At 42.2% G+C, this 17,599-nt stretch overlaps 1 protein-coding gene across 4 annotated transcripts in view; it reads right to left on the reverse strand.

Moving 5' to 3' along the window:
* The window catches only part of COL14A1 (collagen type XIV alpha 1 chain), a 212,306-nt gene that overhangs the window by 11,362 nt on the left and 183,345 nt on the right, over nucleotides 1–17,599 (reverse strand). For all 4 annotated transcript variants that reach the window (XM_030304294.1, XM_030304296.1, XM_030304293.1 and 1 more), the window contains exons 43-45: nucleotides 14,978–15,013; nucleotides 13,885–13,951; nucleotides 10,119–10,307 (exon numbers count right to left, since the gene is read on the reverse strand). In XM_030304294.1, coding sequence (XP_030160154.1) covers nucleotides 10,119–10,307; nucleotides 13,885–13,951; nucleotides 14,978–15,013 — 292 coding nt within the window. The remainder of the gene's footprint in view (nucleotides 1–10,118; nucleotides 10,308–13,884; nucleotides 13,952–14,977; nucleotides 15,014–17,599) is intronic.

Consider the following 17,599-nt stretch of genomic DNA (forward strand, 5'->3'; position numbering starts at 1 on the left):
CATAATAAGCATGAAGAGTCCACTATTAAGATAAATACATCTCCTATCTAATTAAATCTAGAACCAATCAAAATGAAAAGAATTAATGAATATGTCATTTCTATATATGTTTTGCCCAGCTATACAAATATGTTTTGGTATATTTATTGGTTGTAATGTATTTATTGTTTTAAAAGCCATGTTAAAAAATCCACAGAAAATGGTTTATCATAGCTAATATAAACAGCTTTAATTTTATCATCTAAGTAAGCATATGTTTTATTTCCATTTTACTTGTTTGTGTACAAGGCCAGAAATTTAGAAAATGGCAAAGCACAATCCTACATTTAAAAGAAAATACCTCTGGGGCCCCTGGGTGGCTCAGGCAGTTAAGCATCCGACTTCAGCTCAGGTCATGATCTCACTGTTCGTGAGTTTGAGCCTTCATATTGGGCTCTGTCTGACAGCTCAAGGCCTGGAGCCTGCTTTGGATTCTGTGTCTCCCTCTCCCTTTCTTCCTCCCCTACTCGTAGTCTATCTCCCTCTCAAAAATAAATAAAAATTACAAAAAATAAAAAAATAAAAGAAATATCTCTGCCTCTGTCTCTGTGTCTCTGTCTCTCAAAGGATAGATACACATAAAGCACACATACACACACACACACACACACACACACACACACACACACAGGCATTATAAGCAGGAGGTCCCTTGATCTTTTGACTACAGACATCTAAATTAGACACACCAAAATTTGGGCACTGAAATGTCCAATGTATTTGCTATTTTATATGTATTTCCTATCCAGTAAAACCAAACCTCCTATTTAAAAATCTCACCCTGTTTTTCTGGCTGAATTTACACGATAATGACTTGAAGAAAATGCTGACATTGTCAAGTTGGCAGTAACTGGCTATTAACAGGATGTCTTAGGATTGATGTACTATAGCCACATGGACTTCTGTTTTTATCATGACTTTAGGGTGAAGGACAAATGGCAGCCAAAAAAGCTAGCCAAGTAGTAATCAACACCATAAATCACTTATGATTCATGAAATGACTATTGTACTTCAGGTACGATGAAAAACAAAAGGAAAATAGACATCAAGTTTGGTCTTTGGGGAGCATGTGGCCTTACTGGTGAGACAGGATTAACAGAAGTGATATCATTAAAAGACAATTCAAGAAAGTATATTCTACCTGGGTGCTAAATGATATGTTTCATGGTCTAATGAGGTAGGTGTCTATTCATTTATCAAATATTTGCTCAGGCTTCTTGCAGGGTGGTATGTAAAGATGAAAGGCACAGCCCCATTCAAGGAACTCGCAGTCCAGTGGGAAGACAAACAAGTACATCGCCGATTACGGTTTAATGAGAAACTTCTGTGGTGGAGACATGTGCTTGGGGAGCACAAACCAGGGAGATCTTACTCAGTCGGGCTCAGCTGGAATCGAGCAGGGTAGCAACAACCAATACACTGGCCAAACAAATAAACCATGGGGAGGAATGAGTGGTCTGGCAGACGTGAGTCTTAGGATGAGTTTTGAAGTTTGAGTATGAATGAGCCAGAGGAAAAAAGAGGGTTCTGGGGAGTGAGAAGAGCAGGTGAAAAAATCCATGAAATGGTACAAGAACAGGGCACAACAGGGATTAGCACTGAGGGCTGTAGGAAGGGAAAAGACACGTATGAAGAATGCGGTAAGCCGAATTAGTGGTCTCGACTCCTCATTACTCTGCAAAAGACTTATACGCCCCCGCATTCTCTTACTTCAGGTCCATGTATTTCCTGACTTCTTGGAGTTGGGCTCAGTCATGTGACCTGCTTTGACCAATGGGGCGTTGGTGGCGATGTCAGGAACAGAGGCTTGAAATATGATTAGGTGGATGGGTTGCCCTGTTTTGTTTCTGCCACTGCCATAAGGATTACATCCTCTAGGAAACTATTAGCTCCTCCAGCCATGGCCCCAGCAGAGCAGAACTGCCCCTGTTTCCCACAGATATGTGGTGAAAAAAATATTTATTGTTGTATCCTACTGAGATTTTTGTGGTTTGTTATGCAGCAAGAGCTGACCAATACTGAGAGCACTGAGCAGTTCAGTTTGGCCAAAGGGAAAAGTACATACTTGAAGTGAAGCAGAAAATATAAACCGGGACCATATAAAGACATCTTAACTGAGATGGCATTAACCTTCCAATATCAGAGTGATATTTCTAACATGATACCCATTACCCCAGACAGAGACTGAAATCCAATGCAAGAATCTGATAAGATCTACTATACAGACCCTCCAATTAAGGGTTTCAAAATATTTTAAGCCACAGAAACAATTATAATAGCTTTCACGGCAAAAAAAAAAAAAAAAAAAAGACAAAACAGACCACAGCCTTGCTGACATCTTGACTCAAGCTCGTGAAAGACCCTGAGTCAGAAGCACACAGCTAGACCCTTCTTGAATCCCTCACCCATAAAAACCATGAGCATATATGTTTCATTGTTTTAAGCTGCTAAATTCTACAGTAGCTTATTATATAGTAATAAATGACTAACACATAGAGCTTCTCTTTGCAGTCATGTTGAATGTACAGAGTCACTTTGTAATAGGGGAAAAAAAACGCTTACAAAATAAAAGATGATACAAGAAAAAAAAAGAGCATTCCTTTCCAATGCACTAAGGTTACTATACGTTAGGAGAAAACAATCCACCAACCCTTCAGAGAACAGAGTCTTGTTCCAAAGGACATTCGCATTGGACTTTATCAGATAATTATGGGGTGAGGAAAGAGAAAACTACCTTTATTTATCCAGAGTTTACCTCTCAGGAGATGAGAGGCAGGGAATGGGGAAGCAGGAGATGAGAAAAGAAACATGCATTTCAGCAGATTTTGACAGCAATGAAAAGGCTATGCCTCATGCAACTGAATATCAAATATAATACAACATCACAGAGAAGACCTGTAAATATTTAAGTATCAGCCAGAAAATTATTACCAGAGCCCTGCCAACCCTCTATCTTTAATCAAGTTGACCTGTCCCATAAAGATCATTTTTCCAGGAATAAACCAGGAGAAAAGGGACATTAAGAAGTTCTACGGACACTTACCACTGAGGCACTCCTGTCTCACAACTGCTACACTTTTATTCTGAATTTGTGGCCAAAGTTTTCAGTCAGATGTATCTTCAGTGCCAACAGCTCTTCTCAACCACAGAAATATTGAACACAAGGACCCTACTTCTCTCTCCCAGCTTTGAACCAACCTGGGACCCAGTTTTCTCTCCAGGTTTCTCAGGCTTGTTGATTCACAGGAAATGGGCATGAGCATTAGGGACTCGGATTTAGCTTTTGTGTGTCCGCAAACATTTCTCTGCTCTGACTGCCATTTCTACGTCCCTGAGCGGCGCTATCATGGACTTTCAGCAACTGGAGAGTGGCGGACTCCTTTCCTACCTGTGTTTGCTCGGGGGAACTTGGTTGGGTTGCATCTTCTTTTCACATTCCCCCTTTCTCATTTTCTGGAACAAAGTCCATCTTTTTCAAATTAACCACAGAACCTCAGGACGGGTCAAAATTGATCCTTAAATCTTGTCTTTCTTTACATTCAATCCTTAGAAATTCAGTCTCCTGTGGCAGGGAACGTTCGAGGGGGATAATTTTCCAACTTCAAAAGCCATTCAGGGATTTTATCCTCAAAGGACTATAAAAAATTAACCTGGGTAACAAACAGAGGGGAGAATTGCCCTGGCATCAAGCTCTACACAAAGACATGCAATTTTGTTGTGATTAAAGATGACATCCCAACACTGTTATTTTTTTGAGCCTCAATAGTAAGATTGCACCCAAAATATTGGATCCCACAGAGTGGGTACAAGTGCTAATGACACTTAAAGAAACTAACGAGTTCCAGTGGGGAAAATCTTTGGAATGATACCTCCCATTCATTTCCACTCAGCTTTTGCCAGGCACTAACATGGATAAAGACAGTGACACTGTCGATGGGTAGGAGGAGATAGTGGGTAGTATAAGGCTTCTCTGCCCACATTGGAAAACAAAATATAATGGAAAACTTAAAAAAAATAGAATAGAATTTACATTTATTTGCACAGTGCCAATGATGTATTTACTATCAAACGATCTTCACTGTGAACACAACAGAGACCAATACAGAAAGGCAATTTTTTTGAGGAGGGGTACGCAAGTGAGCGAGGGGCAGAGAGAGAGGGGGAGAGAGAGAGAGAGACTCCCACGAGGGCAGGGGTTGGGGGGGGAGAGAGAAAGAGGGAGAAAGAGAGAGAGAGAGAGAGAGAGAGGGAGAGAGAGAGAGAGAGATATGCAGGGCTAGTGTTTTCACCTGAAGTGGGGCTTGAGGTCACAAACCATGAGATCATGACCTGAGCCAAAGCCAGATGCTTAACTAACTGAGCCATCCAGGCGCCCCAGAAAGACATGTTATTGATAAAGGTCAGCTACATCAGCCTGAATTTATAGCTGTTGTATTCCCAGTAGTTCTTTAATATAAATACATTTTGACTTCTTCATTATGTTTCCAGTGTAGTCATGCTGAGAATTTGCCTATTAGAATAAATGATTTAACTATACATTATTTTCTTTTTACTTCTTTCTATTACACTAGATGGCACTCTCGTTTTTTTAAAAAAATATATATATGTCTGAAGTCCAACTTCGGCTCAGCTCCAACTTCGGCTCTGGTCATGATCTCATGGTTCATGAGTTCAAGCCCCATGTCGGGCTCTGTGCTGACAGCTCAGAGCCTGGAGCCTGCTTCAGATTCTGTCTTGCCCTCTCTCTGCCCCTCCCCTGCTCATGCTCTGTCTCTCTCTGTGTCAAAAATAAATAAAACATTAAAAAATTTTAAAAAAAGAAAAAGAGATGATATGTTTACTGGTGTTGAGAATCATGGCTTTAAAGGTTTCAAGCCTTTTTCCACCTCAGGACCTTTATACACGTTATTGCTGTCTCTGCCTAGAATGCTCTCCTCTGACTCTCTTCTTGATATGCCAAACTGCTAAACTTTCAGGTCTCAGCTAAAACATCCCTGACTTGACAAAGTAAGTCAGAGTCCCCTCTTCTAGGTTGCATAGCATCATGTATTTTTTCATGGCACTTACACTGATGGTAACGCAATGAAACCATTCATGTATTTTTTTATTAGTCTCTTTAATATCTGTCTCCATGTTAGGTACATGAAAGGTAGGAAATATAAGCCCGGTTAACCACTATGTCATTAACACCCAGCACCATGCCCGATGTGGTGTAGATGCTCAGTAAATGCTGGTTAGATGAATGAATAAAGATCCCCAAACAATCAAGTTGTACGACTAAGCAGCCAAGCTTACACGGGTAGCAAGTGGCAAAGCTCAGATCCTGACATATATATGATTGATGCCCCAAACCACATCTCATCACATGTTTCTGGCTAAAGCAGCATCACAAATAGTGAAGTGAAATTGGTGTCTCACCTAAAATATCACAAGTGAAACAAGACTGAATTGCCTTGCTCTAGGTTTCTTCTCTATGTCCCCTAGGGTGAGAAGTTATAATAGAAGTATAATTCTATTGCCAGACCCATGGCCAGTTTTCCTTCAGGCAATTTCCCTATTTGGATTCTTATATAGCCTGGGAACATGTTAAAATCCTAGAAAAACTCCTCAAGTGTCAAAATGTATAATCATGGAAAATAATTTATTCACATTCATATTTATCCTACAAATCACCTGGCTTCACCTCCAAGCTGGTCACTTGCTGGGTCACGGGTGTCCCAAGGCTCTCCAAATACAGAACGGAGTGTGCAAAGAGCTTGCAAATAGTACAACCATGACCCGCTTCTGCCTTCTGGTCAGTCTGGCAGTTGACTGGTTTTTGTGAACTGAGCTGTGAACTGTGGTGATTAGAAGCCATCAGGAAACAGGGGTCCACCAGACGCTGCACGGTACTGGCCTCTCCCACGTGATTCCCCTGCTACACAATGAACTCAAAGGTGGCAAGAGGGTGGAAAGGAGCAAGCACAGATAATCTGGAACCATGCGGATGTGCACTTGAATTCTAGTCCCCCCCCCACCCCCGTCCAGCGGTGTGACCTCGGACAACTGACAAACTAGCTAAGCCTCTGTTTCCCCACTTAAAAATGGAGCTAATACTGACCTCGTAAGACTTCTATGAGCACTAATAAGGTGCGAAGCAGCTAACAGTCGCTCCACAACAGTAGTTGCTTAATCAGTGCTGGCACCTTTTCTTTTCAACGGCTGCGTGATGTCTTCCTCTAAACTCTGACAGCATGTACTCTCTACATAACTCACTTAGCATCTATCTTCTCTCCTAACTGGCGCATCCACTAATGTTCCGTGTTCCTTCCTTACCCAAACCATGTCTTCTATTTTATCCAAATGAGAGACTGTGTATATAGTATAAGCACAACATTGGCAGATATGTTTAGTGCCTAATAAGTGAAAGCCGTAAATAATAGTATTATCTCACACACTGTCAAGCTTTTGTGAACCCTGAATTCAATAAATGTTTACTGATTTATTGTACAAAATAAACCAGATTAAATTCCAGCTTTACGGGTGTACAACCTGAACATGAAAATCTTCAGTTGGATGATTCCTGTGATCCAATACTTTCTGGGTAATGACACAAACTGAAGCCTAAAGACTGAAATCAGAAAACGCTCCCAGTTCTTTTCAAATAAAGAAATTTAATTTTGCCAACTACAGACCAACGAACTTATTTTTGACTTGGGTTAATATATGGTTCGAGACACCAACGTGGAATACAAACATTATTTAACTAAATGGAATGAGGAAGTAACAGGTGCATCCTCTGGGAATGGTACACGAAGATCAGAATTAGCACTGGAGAGATGATCTAGGGGTCTAGTTAGAAGCAAGGCTGTGACTGGAGAGTGAGTTCACGTCAGAAAAGTCAGGACGCTGTTGTTTCAGTTCTGGGGACTAACGGGGAACTGTAGAGCTCTGGTGAACTTTGGAAGCCAGGGTACAGAGCCATTTACCTGAAAACAGCACAGCGTTTAATGGGGAGAAGCCACGAAACCGTAGCCAATGGAGGGATAGCTTTTCTTTGCTGCCAATGAGCCACGTAGTGTCAGTGACAAGAAGAGAAAAGTGGGTGAGAAATTGGGCTACATGATATTTTGCTTATGCTATGGAAATGGGACCTCTTCACTTCTGGGTGCTAATAATTAGACAAGCCTGAGTTGGAGTCAATGTTCTTTAGAGAACAATGGGAGCTGCAGGAATCCTTCGAACGAATCCTTAAATTCTAAGGATTCCGTATATATTGCAATCCATGTGAGAACGTAGCTAAAAAGACTGCTCCACACAAACTCATGAAAAATACTTTGTTTAAGTTAAAGGAGACAAAGGGTTAATGAGAGGGAGGTAGCTATTCAAATGGAGGCAAAACATAGGCTTCTGTTAGGTGATGGAAATGTCAGGAAAGTCATGAACAATGTCTACACTGCAAATATGGGGAGAGTGTCACTTCTTTTCTGTTTTCCAAAATGCATACTCTTTGGCTAGTTCAATGATAATGATTGGATTAATCAAAGTACACGTTTGTACTAGAACAGTGTATTTCGAAGAGGACATAAAATCCAAGGTTGCCCCTTGGCCTTTTAACACTAGAAGAGAACAGAAATGATAGTAAGGGTCAGTAGTATTTCTTTTTGCCTCAGTTACCCATGTGTGCATGCATACACAAGCACGTACATACTGCATCGTGCTTTTTGCCTTGCTTTTGTAGCTCAGTATTTGGCTAAATACACTCCTGAGTAACAATACTTATTTTTACTTACTATAACATAGTGTCCTTTTAAAATTACATTATAGGGAGTACCATGATAATCATATTTTATATAGCAAGGAACAATAACAACAACAAAGAAATTCCATGATGTCTGGGTTTTCTCTCTAGTCTTGATGTTGGCTGATTTCAAGACTCTTTGGGCTTCAATATCTTCATATGTTTTGTTTTACACAAAATGAGAGTGTTAGGAGAAATGATGGCTGAAGTGTCTTCAGTTTTAAAATTCTATTGTTTTGATTTAGTGGAAAAGTAGATACTTGTCTCTCTCAATACTTTCTGGGCATTTGGACCACAAGATAAAAAAAAAAAAAATCACTCTCTTCCTTGCAGCAACAAATCCCGAGCGCAACGAGACTGAAATACTTTGCTAGGAATAAAAAGTCCTTAGGCGTTGGTCAATAAACCCTAACCTTAAGCCCCAACCCATTCCCCTCAATCGGTAATAAGCCAAAATCACTTTCCCTCATGTGCAAAGGGCATTTCTCACTTTCTTGTCCTACTGTCATCCTCCACGTATTTGTGAATTGCAGGACAGGATTTTGCTTTGTCTTCTACACTCTTTAGGAATACCTGTACAGCTATAGGTAGGTAGGAAAATTACATCATGGAAATTCTTATTTCGAAGTTTGTCTGGGTCACTGAGAATTCCTGGATGATTTTCCTCCAGTCTAAGCATTCGCGTCCTCTTGCAGGGCAGGAGAGACTCAGTCTGGCAAGAACAAGAACAGGACTTCCAAAAAGAACAAACACAACTTGTGACTTGCTGAGAGTGACTCAGGCGCTGGCCCTGTGCCCCCTGAGTCACAGGTGATCCACCACTGACACCGTTAGAGGGTGCCCGGCTGACAGAGGTGGCCACCTTCCTAGCTGCCAGATCTTCCATGTGCTGTGAGGGAATTATGCCCCTCTCTACATGTGCTGATTTAGCGCCCTGGCCCAGGAAAAACCTTCAGAAAGGAAACCCAGAGCTGGGTTCCCATTAGAGCAACAGCTACTGAGTGTGCAATACAATTCAGACCTGACCCTGTCTTGGCAGTCTAGCTGTTCGCCCACCCCTGATGAGTGCTCAAATGGGTGGGAGAGACAGTTGGTGTGGCAGGTGCTCAGGGGGTGAAGCCGTTTGTGGTCTGGGGTGATCGACAACAACCTCATTCCTGAAACAGAAGGGAAGTCGGGCCCTGAGCTAAGAGTAAGACACGCACAAGACAGGCAAAGAAAAGGACATTTCCAAAGCGGGGGGCAATGCGTACGAAAGCGCAGAGGCAGAACGCACGTGGCCTGTTGGCACGGATCAAGAATGAACATAAAGTATCACCTTTGTCATCCGCATTTTACATCTCCGATGTTACAAAAGGAATATATCCTATCCATCTCACAAAAGTAGTAGGATTCACAGGGCAAACATAATACTTAGCTCTTCCCCAGACCCACATTCTATAAAATTGTGTCTTAGAAAATACTTGTATCGGTTGTCTTTCTCCCCATTGCTTTCTTTGTGGTTAATATGGAACTCCAATTTCCCACATCTCTTTAATCTGCTTCTGGAGTGGGAGACCTTGGCCAGTTATAGAGTTGGGTGAAATTCAGCCAGTCTTATTATTGTATTACACGACACTGCTAAAACCTGTAGAGGATAACAGCAAAGGCTAAGTAGTATTTCTATTTTCAAGAAACTTTAGTAGGAAAGACAAAACATTGGCCCGTGAAACTATTAAATAAAATGCTGCCTTATATTATAGAAAGAGGAACCACGAACAGTATTTTCATCCGAAGTTTATAGTTGGCATGGTCTACATAGACATATGTAAATCATAGGTCGATACAACTCATGACTCACTCGAGGGATGCCACCAACTGTTGCCCGGTATGGGCACTGCACAAAAAAGGCACCAGACCTACGAAGTGAACTCTTGGCTTAGCATGACATATGTGTGATGCCACATCAGAGGAGGGCACCATTTTCTAATTCTTCTACCTGGAAGGGGCACCTGTTCTCAATTCCTCCATCTAAGAGGGGATACCTTCCTCTCATTAGCTCAAAAGCCTCTTAGAGGTGAGTTGAGGGTCCTGATCCTCCTTTTTCATACGAGCAGACGTGGCTTTTGATGAAATGCTTTGTAGATTACTCAATTTCTCAATCTTGGAGATGGATAAATAAGAAACTAGAGAATAGATGGGGTGAAACGAATTTACATTCATTATTTTGGACTTCGTCATTGCATGAGCACCACTGTTCCACTCTGCTTCACTGTACACACCTCAGTGGTGTTCCAACGAGAGAGGTGCCCCAGCTTACCTCGTTCTCCTGGGGTCCCCGGCACACCTGCATTTCCTGGGAAACCTGGGGTCCCGGGGGGCCCTTGTTCACCAGGGGCTCCAGGTGAGCCTGGTCTGCCAGGCTCCCCGGGAGGCCCCTGGATGGTCCGCACTGATGAGGAGTGGCTGGGAATCTGGTTGAGGATGGCTGTGTACCTGGCCATGTGACCTGAGACACAAAGGGCAAAGACAACATTCAATGAACTGTCACACACAGAAAGGGGAGACAAGTGGTTTTATTTGTCAAGGTTCCAAACGATTCTGTCAGATAACCACAAGAGGAAAAGCACACCCCTCTGAAATATGTTGCTTTCCAAGTTAAAAATTATTACATTTTACTCTGGATGATATGAACAGCTGGACTGTATTCAAGACACATCTCAATAGTTTGGAATCCTACAGCTCACATCAGCATCCCAGTAAACATCAATGGGCAGAAGTCATAAATTTGATCTTCGCCCCCTACATTTATCTGACCCCCAAACCCTCACCCAGCTGCCCCTTTTCTCTAGCAACAACCCCACCAATTTATTTGCCTTTTTTCCAAACCCACAAAGACTGCTCCACCCTCTTGCTCACAAATCCCCAGACAAGTGTTCTGTTTCAATTCGTCTCTTCGTCGCCAAGCCTTTTTGCAGGAACCTTTACTTGGGTCCCAGCTGCAGAAACTCCCACGAGCTTTATTAAAAAAAAGAAAGAAAATCTGGCGCTCTCTCCTATAATCCCTTAACTCAGTTATGGCTGCAAGAATGTATTTTATTTTATTTATTTTTAAGTTTATTTATTTATTTTGAGAGCAAGTGAGTGAGCGTGAACGAGGGAGAGGCAGGGAGAGAGGGAGAGAGAGAGAATCCTAAGCGGGCTCCGTCCTGTCAGCGCAGAGGCCCATGTGGGGCTCGAACCCATGAACCGCGAGATCATGACCTGAGCCAAAATCAAGAGTTGGGCGCCCCTGGAAGAATGTATCTTAATAATCAGAAGTATAGATTGATAAAGAGCTTGCTACCATAATGCTTCATTCAGTTTTCCGGTAACATCAGAAGGTAAGATTTCCCACATAAGTGAATTTCCTAGATGAAAACCTCACCCTTTTCAAACATTCAAATCTAAATAAAGAATAGTAACCATTTTTAGAGGGATTATTTCTAGAATACATTCAATGCATTCCTAAGCATAGGACCATGACCGCAACTAGGATTGGCTTCCTGGTGACTCAGGGGCCACCTGTAGGCGTGTGCTTTTCCACCTTTCTCTTTTGACAAGGGGCCATCCTTCATCACTTTCTCTACCTGTCATCACTTTGACCTCACACAGTTCCCCACATAACCTTTCCTCGAGTCATTCTTCTGACCAGCTCTGGACCAAAAACCAGATAACTCATGGTTTTATTATACTTAGAAGCTAACTGATGAATGAAGTTCTGAGCAGAAACCTAAGCCATGAAGTAAGGAGCCCAGAGGAACCTGAGGCGGCACGTGGGAAGGACCTGAGGCGGGATGTGGGAAGACGGCTGAGGTGCCAGAAACAGCCTCTGGGCAGGTCGGGGCTTGCTCATAAAGTTGCACGCCATCTTTTCTATTTCTTCTCTCACAACGGCACTCACAGGCAGGGCCTCCCTATTCTACGGGCTCATTTCAGCTTTCTCGTATAACTCCCTGCTGGCTTTCATTTCCTCTAAGTCATTCACAAGAATCTAAGATTTCCTGAGGGAAAAAACTCCATTTTGAACTCTGAGTTTGTAGGGCACGTCATAAATAATCATATACTTTTAAAAGATTTTTATTCTACCATGGAATATGACAACAACTATTGTGAAATCTTCCACATTTTGTGGTCAGTGAGTCCTATTTGGATTTAACCCTTAGGCTTCCTTAAAATAATTACCTTCTCATTTACTTTCATTTACTTGAAATGAGAAACCTACAAGATAATCCAAGGTACAGGTTAGCTTTGGACATATTCCACTTAATGTTCCATTTAGCTTTTATAATTTACTATGTTTTTAATGATCTTATGGTGGCATTAAACTTTAATAGTTTCGTTTAAAACTAGTAAATTCTCAGGGCGTCTGGGTGGCTCAGTCGGTTAAGCATCTGACTCTTGATCTCCACTCAGGTCATGATCTCACGGTTTGTGCGTTCGAGTCCCACATCGGGCTCTGTGCTGACAGTGCAGAGCCTGCTTGGGATTCCCTTTCTCTCCCTCCCTCTCTGCCCCTTCCACACACACACTCTCTGTCTCTCCCTCTCCCTCTCTCTCTCAGAATAAATAAATTTAAATAAAAAAAATAAAACTGGTAAACTCACACACACACATTTAGTTTGGGCAATGTATAAAATGAAATAAAGTTATAATATAGGAAGCATTACTCCTATGCCTGAAGACTGTAGCTTTGTACATGGTCTGCATGATTTATGTCTTAATGAAAACGCTCCCAAGATGGTGTGGACAGTAACTCCATGCCTTCCCAAAGATGGGTCTGGGTTTCTCTACTACAGATGGAATTTGGGATATCTGCTACCAGCCAAAAGGCCTACCTGGATGCTTATGAGACTCCTAGACGTCCTTGGGTCAAAAAAAATGTAACCTTTCAGAGCTGAGGCAGCCACTCAGCTCATGGGAGGGGCGTGTGTAGCACGCACAAGAGTAGGGGGCTTGACAGCTAGAGCTAAGCCAGAGATGGCTGGGTTTGAATATTTCGTCTCTACAAGGCCTTAGATCTTCCTGGAATCGAACAAATCATTGGCAGAAGGAAGGGCCCACACTAGTAACCCTCTGGTTAGATTATTGAGACAAAACGTCAGAGGGCCTGGGAGAAACACAAAACGGGTAGATATACAAGTGAATGAACACGAATCAGTAATTGGAATACTGTGCTGTGGGAAAGTTGGGTGTCATATAAAGCATGTTCCGGTGTAATTTTTGGCATGAGCACCAGTGTCACGTCAAAAATGTCACGTGAAGGCCGCCCTTGTGTGCGTGTAGGGGCATTATTATGTTGTATTTACATAAATGTTACAGAATAAAGTGAAGGGCCTTAGGCCAGTCCAAAGAAAAGGACAAAAAGGAGGTATTGATTTAAATCTAGCGAGTTGATAGAAATCAACACCATGAATCATCTCTTCGAAAGCAGCTTCGGATTCCTTCGTCCGGCAGATTTCAAGTGCTGAGTACTTGAGGAAAAAAAATCTATCCACTTGAAGATGAAGAAAGAACAAAAGATCTGATCGGGGCAGTCAAGTTAGATCTATATGGGCAAAAGGAGAGCTCTTGGACTGATGCCACAGAGGAATTAGTTATCTGTGACATCGACACAGAACTCAAGGGTGATCTGTAATGACCTCTGTAATGGGTTAGTTATGGCCATCTGTAAAGCTTACCCATCTGCACCAAGACAAAGCTTTGGAGGTGTTCTCTTGAGCCACTAACTCTTGGGAGGGGCAGATTCCCATCTGGACGAACCACAGAGAACAATATCCGAAACTGTCATGCACTTACTTTGTTTTTTTTTTTTTAATTTTTTTTTAACGTTTATTTATTTTTGAGAGAGAGAGAGAGAGACAGAGGATGAACAGGGGAGGATCAGAGAGAGGGAGACACAGAATCTGAAACAGGCTCCAGGCTCTGAGCGGTCAGCACAGAGCCTGACGCGGGGCTCGAACTCATGGACCACGAGATCATGACCCGAGCTGAAGTCGGCCACTTAACCGACTGAGCCACCCAGGCGCCCCGTGTCACGCACTTACTTTGGATCAGCTGCTCGCACACCTGACGCGCCACTGCTCGGACCATGGCCTGAGACTGCAGATCGCCCTGGATGAAAAAGAAGCATCTTCCTGACTCTCAGGCCCAAGCCCAGCTGCACGGCAATACTTCCAGGATGCAGACCTGGCTTCATTAGCTGTTCCCGCCTGGTCCCTGTGGCTCCCTCGACAGACAGGATTGACCACCATGTGCAGAGAAGGTCATGCAATTTGACACTCATGGTGTCAGGTTCCTGGGAGTCTATATTAAATGTAAAGGCCCAAGTACTTATTTCTGTTCCCAGATTCTAAAAAATTTAATTTTTGAAACAAACCCATATGTATTTAATGCCTCCTTTATAGTTATTTAGAGCTTATAAAATATAGCACTTTTTCAGGCCGTGGCTTATTTACTATCAATTACAACTCAAAGGAAAGGCATTAAACCCATTTTATAGATGAACAGAGTTAAACACGTTGCCCAAAGTTTCACAAAGGTAACTGACTGGATGAGCCCAAAGCCGCTGCTGTTTCTACTACCCAGCCCAGTTCTATCAGGCAACAGCACAATTCTATCAGCAGCTGCACAGTTTCTCAAAAGGGAGAGAAGGTCCCTAAAACAAACTGACTTACATGACACAGCCAGTTCGTTGATGTATGTCTGCCATTGGCTGTTAATATTGGCCCATCAGGCAAGACACAAGCCCCATTTCTACTACTTGGCAAATGTACAGGGCTTTTGTTTCTCTGATGCCTTTTTACATCCATTGTATAAGTCTGTCCTCAAATTCACTCTGGAGTTCAGAGGAGTTTGATTCTCTCCCTCTGATCCTTAAAGAAATGGGCCTGAGGTCATTTAGCTGAATGGCAGCAGATATACAACTAGAAACCTGCTCTCCTGACTTCTAGCCCACAGGGTGTTTTTCCACCTGACAATGTGCTCACAGTCCAATGAGTTGAGGAGAGCGAGGAGGGAGGGAATGAAATAAGAGCAATGAATAATCATGACAGTATAAATGGTCATCCTTTATCAGGCTTTGGTGATGAAAGGTGTGCAGCCAGCTGTGTGTGATAAACAGAGCCGGAGGGTACTTACTCTTTCTCCTCGTTCCCCCTTTGCTCCAGGGATACCCTGTAAAAAACGTAAATTGTCAAGTTACTTATCACACTGCATTCAGCTGGGCATAATGAGGATGCATCTTTTCTTATTTTGTTAAGATGTTTTTCTTAGCTCTAGCGATTGTGCAGCACAAACAGGTACACAACAGGAATAAACAAACAGCGACCTGTAAACCCAGCAAACAGAAGTAGCTCTTTGAAACATTTTGCTCCCCCAGCCTTTGAATAGGTAGAGAGAGCATTTTTTTTTTAACACAAAATTGGGATCATGGGGCAATGCTGTTTTGCCATGTAGTTTCACTGAATAGATCGCTCACATCTTTTCACACTAAACACCTCCCGCCCACAGATTGTACTCTACCGATGCTTCCTGATTTATCTTACAAACCTCTGCTGAATAGCTAAATTGTTTCCATTTTTTAAAGAAGGAAGTAAAAGATCTTCGACCGTAAGAGTTCAGGGTAAGAGATGACATTTGTGAAACCCCATAACCCGACTCCGCTTTCCGTCTGGCGTCACAGCACACAATTCCTTCCCCACAGTTCTCCCTGATAACGGGAACTCATATTAACATGAATTCTCAGTTAAATTATTATTTTGTTCCGTAGCTTAGCTACTCTTTGACCCATAAGAAACTATTATTACGGCACACATTTTTACTGAAAAGATAAGGGAGTTTTCAAGGTATCTGTAATGAAGTGACACTAATAAGCAAAACATCTGTCTTCAGAGCATTCCACCTATTGTTTCGACTCTAAAACAACGTAGTAGAATTCACTGAACAACATTTTTATAGTCTCTACCAAAAGGATAGTAAATGGCATTTACAGATGGAATGTACCCACATGGTCAGACTGTTGGAGTTGTTACAATAATCTCAACAGGTCCTACCCAAGTATCTTCTCCAGAATCTCTACTGGATCAACAGTCACCTTCAAAATTGTGGTTCACCCCATGGTGTGCAGGGATATTGACTTTCTGGAAAAATAAGATGCCCTGAATTGTAGTGTTAGCCGTTTTTGGAGGTGTAAATCCATCTACTGTGGTTGATTTCAAGCTACAAATGTGCTGTCACTCAAGACGGAAATGAGATGGGAAGAGAAGCACGTAACCTACTCTCCTGAGCAGCTGCAAGCAGTTGGAGCCCACCACTGGTTGTCTTTTCTCCTCTCTCCCCTTGCATCTCGCATGTCTATTCAGCACACACACACACACACACACACACACACACACACACACACACTTTTGCATTGCAATTTCTCATAGCCATTCCTTCTATTCCACGACCCAAGTGCTACCCTTACCATGTCACAATCTCACACCAGGCCATTTGCAACTTCCTTCTAACTGACTTCCTAACTAAAGACCCCCCTTCCAAACCCTCCCCCACATAACCACTAGTCCTTCCTCAGATACCACCAGCATACAACTCACAAAGCTCAGAGACCACTGAATGATGGCAGCTCCTCCTCTATTCAGAATCACTCATTGGTTCTTAGACACCCATGAGACAAAGTTGGTTCTTCAGTCTTTTGTTATCTACCTCCAGCCTCCCTATCTGCTACTCCTCAAAATTACACTTTCTCATTCTCACAGACCTGACCTACCCAGTGCATGAAAACATTTGAAATGTAAGAAAAATATTATTTAGAAACATAAATCTTATGGGTGAAGTATCAACGGTAGGAATATTCTAATATCAGTTATTTGACACTGCATGTTTTCTTGTCCTATTTACTTAACTGCAAATCAGCTTATGGATTTCTTGTCTCTCTGTAGATGGTAGGATCTCCCAAACTGGAAACCATAACTTACATTACTTTATATTTCTTTTTTTAAAGTTTTTATTTTGAGAGAGAGAGCATGAGCTGGGGAGAAGCAGACAGAGAGGAAAAGAGAGAATCAGAAGCAGGCTCTGTGCACCATCAGTGTGGAGCCCAACAGCGGGTTTGATCCCACAAACCGCGAGACCATGACCTGAGCTGAAATCAAGAGTCAGATGCTCAACCGATTGAGCCATCCAGGCACCCCTATTTATATTTCTAAAACCACCTAGCCTGTTTCCTGCATAAAAGAGTTGCTCAAACATTCAACTAAGTCCAATATTAAACTGAAACATTTATTATAAATCTAGGACTTTTGTCTGCTTCCTCTGACCTTGAGTTTCCTTTTGTTATGTTAATAAAGTGAGAAGAAAAATATTAAGTGACTTCAACCATAAAAATAAACCTACCCTTTAGTGTACCATATGATAATTTTTCAAGATTACAATCAACAAAGCCCAAGATGGGGAACCCGGGTGGCTCTGTCAGTTGAGCGGCCGACTTCGGTTGAGGTCATCATCTCATAGCTTGAGTTTGAGCCCCGCGTTGAGTTCTGTGCGACAGCTCAGAGCCTGAAGCCTGCTTTGGATTCTGTGCCTCCCTCTCTGTCCCTCCCCTGCTCACATTCTGTCTGTCTCTCTCTCTCAAAAATAAACATTTAAAAAATATTAAAAAAAAAAAAAAACAAAGCCCGAGAGAACTTTATTTAAAAACATACACACACTCATACACATAATGAACATTAGTTCTGGGTACATGGGTGCTCACTCTAAATT

Source organism: Lynx canadensis, chromosome F2 (genome assembly GCF_007474595.2).
Source record: "Lynx canadensis isolate LIC74 chromosome F2, mLynCan4.pri.v2, whole genome shotgun sequence".
Taxonomy (NCBI): Eukaryota; Metazoa; Chordata; class Mammalia; order Carnivora; family Felidae; genus Lynx; species Lynx canadensis.